Source organism: Linepithema humile, chromosome 7 (assembly GCF_040581485.1).
Source record: "Linepithema humile isolate Giens D197 chromosome 7, Lhum_UNIL_v1.0, whole genome shotgun sequence".
Taxonomy (NCBI): domain Eukaryota; kingdom Metazoa; phylum Arthropoda; class Insecta; order Hymenoptera; family Formicidae; genus Linepithema; species Linepithema humile.
Genome location: NC_090134.1, coordinates 11,528,425 through 11,535,163, shown reverse-complemented (window position 1 = coordinate 11,535,163; position 6,739 = coordinate 11,528,425). Strand labels below are relative to the sequence as shown.

General features: G+C 30.0%; 1 protein-coding gene across 1 annotated transcript; it reads left to right on the top strand.

Moving 5' to 3' along the window:
* Nucleotides 1-239: 239 nt before the first annotated feature.
* On the top strand, nt 240-5,245 carry LOC137000957 (uncharacterized). The gene has a single exon (XM_067358576.1). It carries the CDS (start codon nt 400-402, stop codon nt 5,242-5,244), a length of 4,845 nt encoding a protein of 1,614 aa, XP_067214677.1. The 5' UTR covers nt 240-399; the 3' UTR covers nt 5,245.
* Nucleotides 5,246-6,739: the final 1,494 nt, after the last annotated feature.

Sequence of the window (6,739 nt, the reverse complement as noted above, 5' to 3'; positions counted from 1 at the left end):
TGACGATCTCGTTTTAAGAGAGAACGTCCGCGACCGTTGACGAGAGAACAACTCTGATCTTCCGCATCTTATATTCTTTCTTTTTACATTAATAAAATTACTGGTTTTACATAAAATAAATTGGTCAATAACCAACCAAGAAATCCTACATATATATGTCTTTATTGCAAAAAGAAATTTTGTGACAACTTTACGCCTGCGTATTGCATCTTTAATAATCTTTTTACTGATCAAGTGCCTGAAGTAATATCATCTCTTAACGGATTCGAAAAGATTCTTATACAGAGAGCCAAAGCATTTCAAACTGTTGTTAAAATGGGAACTGTTATTAACAAAAAATTACCTGAAAGGCAAATGGTACAATAAGTTAAAGGTAGAACATTTCATTTACCACTTCCTATGCAAGAGACATTAAACAAATTATGTTCTAATACTGATGCGATAAATATTAATCATGAATTATATATCTTAGTGAGAGGCATTCCCACAAAATCAAAAATTATCTGGGAAGAAATGGTAAATATTAAAAAAGTATTTGACGCATTAATATGGTTAAAAAATAATAATCCTTTCTATTCTGAAATAACATTACCTGATACTCATGAAGATTTATGTTTGGCAAAATTAAATAATAATCTGAAATTTTTTGAAATACAAGAGGACGAAATTGTGCAAGAAGACGAAAATGCTGCGAGAGATATATCGGATGAGGAACATATGTCATTAAGTAATAATTTAGAAACCAAAATACAGGGAACAAAAAATCTTAAAGATGCTGCATTGAATCAACATGAAGCAATGCTAACTCAGGTTACTGATGAAAATGATGGCTATTATGAGCAATATACTATATATCCTTTATATGAAAAAAGAGAAAATAAAAGTGCAACGGCTTTATATCAAATGTTGAAAGTTCAAGATTTACCTTTGGATAATCGTGAGAAATCTTTGGATTTGTTGTGTTTTCCAGATTTATATCCTCTTGGTATTAATGGACAGCACGAAGAAAGGAATGTCAAGCTTCATGATCATGAATTTATTAAATGTCGTTTGATGTCTAAACATCCACAGTTTAGATTAAATCAACAATACCTATTTTTTTTGTTAAACAATGCGAATATGCGTCAATTAAGTCGTGGAATTTTTCATAAAATGCATGTAACTAATCCACAAGACAGTTTTACGGTTACGGAATATTTACGCGCAATGGCCAATGGACAGTTAGAATCCGATTTAAGCACTATTTTTGCGACATTAAGGAATACGCAACAATTCTGGACGAAACCGAGAAATCATTTAGATTGTATGACACGACATTACGGACCTGCAACATGGTTTCTAACATTAAGTCCCGCTGAATGGTTATGGGAAGAATTAGGTGAATATATTCGTGAAGTAAATGGATGGTGTGATTCTTCCGTATGTACCAGTGTACTTGTTGCTAGAGATCCTGTATCAACATCGAGATTTCTCGATAGTACGTTTCGTGCGATGCTTGACTTTATTTGTTCCAAAGATCATCCGATCGGAGAAGTTACTCATTATTTTTGGCGACGAGAATATCAAGGTAGAGGCATACAACATTTTCATTTATTAATTTGGATAAAAAATGCTCCGATCCTTGGTGAATCTTCTATTGAAGAAGTTTCCAAATTTATTTTACAATATATAAGCTGTAAAATGCCAGATAAAAATATTTCACCACTATTGTACAGACGTGTCAATACTCATCAACGACACAAACATAATAATTACTGTCTCCGTTCTAAAAAAGTTGGACGTAAAGTTATTCGGATATGTCGTTTTGGATTTCCTCGTCCTGTTACTGAAACGTTAAATATAAGAGATGTTGCAAGTGCCATAGCAGGTAGAAAGCAATTAAAACATAGAAGTAGGCTTTATGATCTTCCGCGAACTGAGGATGAAAAAAATATAAATGATTATAATCCTGTTCTTCTTACTGCATGGGAAGGAAATATGGATATACAATTTATTGGTGAAAAGTCGACACTGCTCACCTGGTACATTACTAAATATATGAATAAAGCGGGGAAATGTGAGCTGTCTGATGCTATTATTAATACTAAAAATAATACGAATAAATCATTGCCGAGCTATCTTTGGAGTGTTGCCTTGCGATTCACGAGTAATAGAGAATGTGGAGCTCTTGAAGCTGCTGATACATTACTGAGTATTTCTTTATGGGGAACTGATCCAAATACAACTATTAGATGGTTAGATGTTAAACAAATAAGATGTAGAAAATTAAAAACTTGTAAAGAGCTTGAAGCACTGAAGCATATGGATCCTTCTTCGACAGATATATTTTATGAATCTTGGATAGATAATCACTATCCACAGAGACCAAAAGAATTGGAACATATGTCTCTTTATGAGTTTGCAAAATGGTTTGATATCACAAAAACCGAACCACGAAATGAATTGGTTGAATTCTATGAATATAATGATAAGTATCTTAGACGACGACAACGTGGATATCTTATTAATCATTATAGATTTAATCCTAATACACAACCGGAAAAGTATTTCTTTTCATTATTACTTCTGTTTCAACCATGGAGAGAATATAAAGGGCTTAGAAATGGATGTAATACATACGCTGCATCATTTCACACGGTAAAACTACATCTAATGGAAGCATTACAATATCATGAAAAACTAGAAGAATTGCAAAAAGCATTTGACACTGCTAATGAGTTAGTTCAGCAATATTTAGATGAAGTAGAAAAACAACATGAGTCACAGGATGATCCTGACAATCCAATAGGTGTTCAAAATATAATAGAAGCCGGTGAAGTGATGCAAGATTTTAAGGATCTCTGTGATAAGAATCAAAAAATCGATGTATTAGAAATGATCGAGAAATTAAATATGGATCAAAAAAGAGTATTCGACAGAGTTATTACCACTGTAGAATCAGATGATTCAAGATTGCGATTATACGTTAGTGGAGAAGGTGGTACTGGAAAAAGTTATTTAATTAAAACTATTAGATGTTGGATAAAAAAAAATCTAAAGAAAGATACTGCTGTAGCAGCACCTACCGGTATAGCAGCGTTTAATATTGATGGTTTGACAATTCATAGATTTCTTCAATTACCTGTTGAACATGGTAGTACTCCTGTATATAGACAATTGTCTGATCATGTGTTGAAACTTTTACGAGAAGAGCTTGGTGATGTTATTCTTTTTATAATTGATGAAGTATCAATGATATCTAATTTGACTCTAATGTACATAAATCTTCGATTGTTTGAAATATTTGGTTCCATTGATTGCCCTGATGGTTGGTTTGGCAAGAAGCATATTCTTCTCTTTGGAGATTTGCTTCAATTACCTCCTGTACATGAAGATTCTGTTTTTGTAGATTTATCAAAAGAAAAATTTGATAAATATATCGGTTGCCTAGGGAATGTGAATTTGTGGAAAACATTATTTGATTACGATGAATTGAAAATTAATATGCGCCAGCAAGAAGATACGTCTTATCGCGATTTATTGTCAAGAATTCGTATTGGTTTATTAACAAAGTCTGATTGTGAAATGCTAGAAAGTAGAAAAATATCTTTTAAGGGAGATTCTTTCGAGTCTAGATTAAATGAATTATGTGACTTTATTAATAATTTGTCATCAGACACCGTTTGTTTGCTGCCCACTTGTCATATGTGTGATGTTTTAAATTCTGCAATGTTAAGTCGTATTGCTTCCAAAGAAATATTATTAATTGCTGATGATATAATTGATTGTGTTCCATATCTAAAAAATAAAGTATTGAAAGTGTTAGCACATAATGATGATGATAATTCTAAAACAGCTGGGCTTTCAAAACAAATTGTTATAAAAATTGGAGCAAAAGTAATGATAAGGCGTAATATTGATGCTAGTTTGGGTCTTGTAAACGGTACAATTGCTAAAGTCATTTCAGTTGTACAAGATACGTCTACCGGTTGTGTGGAAAAAATCAAGATTCTTTTACTATCAGGTAAAGAATATTCTATTGAGAGAGTAAGTGTTAAGTTTGCGGTAATGGAAAAAGCATATGTTATTAGAAGACAATTTCCATTGTGTTTGAGTTATGGAATTACTGTTCATAAAAGCCAAGGACTGAGTTTGCAGAATGCTATTATGGATATAGGTAATTCTGTATTTAGTCACGGCCAAATTTATGTTGCATTGTCACGATTAACATCTTTAGATGGATTGCATTTAATTAATTTCGACCCTTCATCTATAGCAGCTAGTGAAGAAGCTATTATTGAATATAATCGATTAAAACAAATACATAAACCAGAAACAGAAATAATTTCTGTTTTGAATGAAAAGTATCATAGGATAAAAGATGTTCCGTGGGTACAGCCAAAAGTAATTAGTTCTGTTCAAGAGTCACATAAAATAGTTCGAAAAAATACTGCTCAGATCATGCATGGTTTCCAAAATACAGATGAAGTTTCATGTTATGCAAATGCAGTATTGCAATGTCTATTCAATTTAAATGCTATTAGAAAACAAATATTTGATTATGATAAATCAAATGTCTTAGGTACATTAATGCATCAATATGAAAACAAATTGCCTAATTTAAATACATACGTAATACGGCAATGTTTAGGAGATTTTTTTTCAAAAAGCGTTAAACGGGATGCATGTGAATTTCTTACAGCTCTTTGTACAAAATATGATTATATAAAAAGTTTAATCGAGCATCAAGTCACTTCTGTTAAACGATGCAAAAGTTGTAATAATACAACGACTATTGTTAAAAATAATATCCTTCTTTCAATTCCTGTAAATAAATGGAAGAAAAAAAGTTTAGATCTTAATGAATTATTTAATGCAACGTTTTCTCATTATCAATTACAGAACGAATCATGCAAAAATTGCACAGGAAATGACATATTATGTAAAAGTGAATTTACATTAATCGGAGATATAATGGTCATTCATTTAATATCAGTTCAAGACGGTATACAATCAAAAACAGATAAATTTACTTTGCGTGCTGTCCCAACAACTAAAATAAACATTGTTGGACAATTCTACAAAGTAATGAGTGCTATATTCCATCATGGATCATGTATCGAAAAAGGTCACTACACAAGTATATGTAGAGAAGCAATATCTAACACTTGGATTGAAGCTGACGATGCGCAAATTAGAAATAGACAATGGCCTAGAGGCGCTAAAGATATCTGTATTATTTTCTTACAGAAGATTGATAAGTAATTGTTGATATTTCTTGTTGAATTGAAATTGATGATTAAATTAGAAAAACGCAATGGCCTTAAAAAACGATATAACTTTTATATAATTTTGTATTTATTTTTATAACATAATCAATCAAAGAGGACCGTCGTATCTTGCATACTGAAAATACGACGGGGGTGGTGGTGGGCTCTTTGCAGCAAAATCTAATTAATATTGTATTAGATAAACTTTTCAAAGAAAGCTGATTATTTTTAAAAAAACAAGTGATATCTAGGAAAAATTACCTTTTTAAAAAAAGGTAAAAAAATGGCACCAAGTACACGTCCTTTTAAAAAAAAACCTGTCCTATATTAAAATAAACTTTTCAAAAAAAGCTGATTATTTAAAAAAAAACAAGTGATATCTAGGAAAAATTACCTTTTTAAAAAAAGGTAAAAAAATGGCGCCAAGTACACGTCCTTTCAAAAAAACCTGTCCTATATTAAAAAACCTATAAAAAAAATGTCGAATATGTTAAAAACCTTTCCAAAAAAATGTCGTATATATTAGTAAAAACCTTTCAAAAAAACTGTCTTATATATTAACCCTTTCAAAAAAACCTATCCTACATTAAAAAAATCTTTCAAAAAAAAGATGTTATAAATATTTAAACTTTTCAAAAAAAGCTAACAACAAATATGAAAAATACAAAATATGAAACTTTTTACAAAAAAATGTGATATCAGAAAATGACGCCAAGTAGGACTAAAGAACTATGGAAAAAGTTGTAAACTATTTTTATAAAGACTCTTGTATATAAAGCTGTCATATATATTAATGTTAAATAACTAAATATTTAATTTACTTCTTTGATTGGAGTGTAGATTTTATCCTAAATAGTTTAAACCAATCGGAGAAGCAGATTTAGTTTTCTGATTAATATTAGATAACTTTTGTTTAGTACGCGTACCAAATATTTAATCTACTTCTTTGATTGGTGTACATTTTACCCTAAACAGTTTAAACCAATCGGAGAAGCAGATTTAGTTCTGGTTAACGTTAGATAGCTTAAACCAATCGGAGAAGCAGATTTAGTTCTGGTTAACATTAAATAGTTTAAATCAATCGGAGATTATAAAAATAAATAAGTTAATACGTAAAAAACAAAAAAATAAAAATATTAGAAAATAAAAATATTTAATTAAAAAATGAAAAAAATATATTAAAAAAATTAAAATAAAAAGATTTTTTTCAAAATGCAAAAAAAAACTTGGCGCTGCTACAACCTCAAAATATTATAAAGGAATAAAAAGGAATAATAATGTAATAAATTGACATCATGTAATTGACACATGTAATTGACAAATAAGTTAATCATGTAAGTTAGCAACGTAATTCAGTGTACTGACATCATGTAATAATAAGTTGACATCATGTAAGTTAACAATCTAGTTCAATGTAGCAGCGCCAAGTTTTTTTTGCATTTTGAAAAAAATCTTTTTATTTTAATTTTTTTAATATATTTTTTTCATTT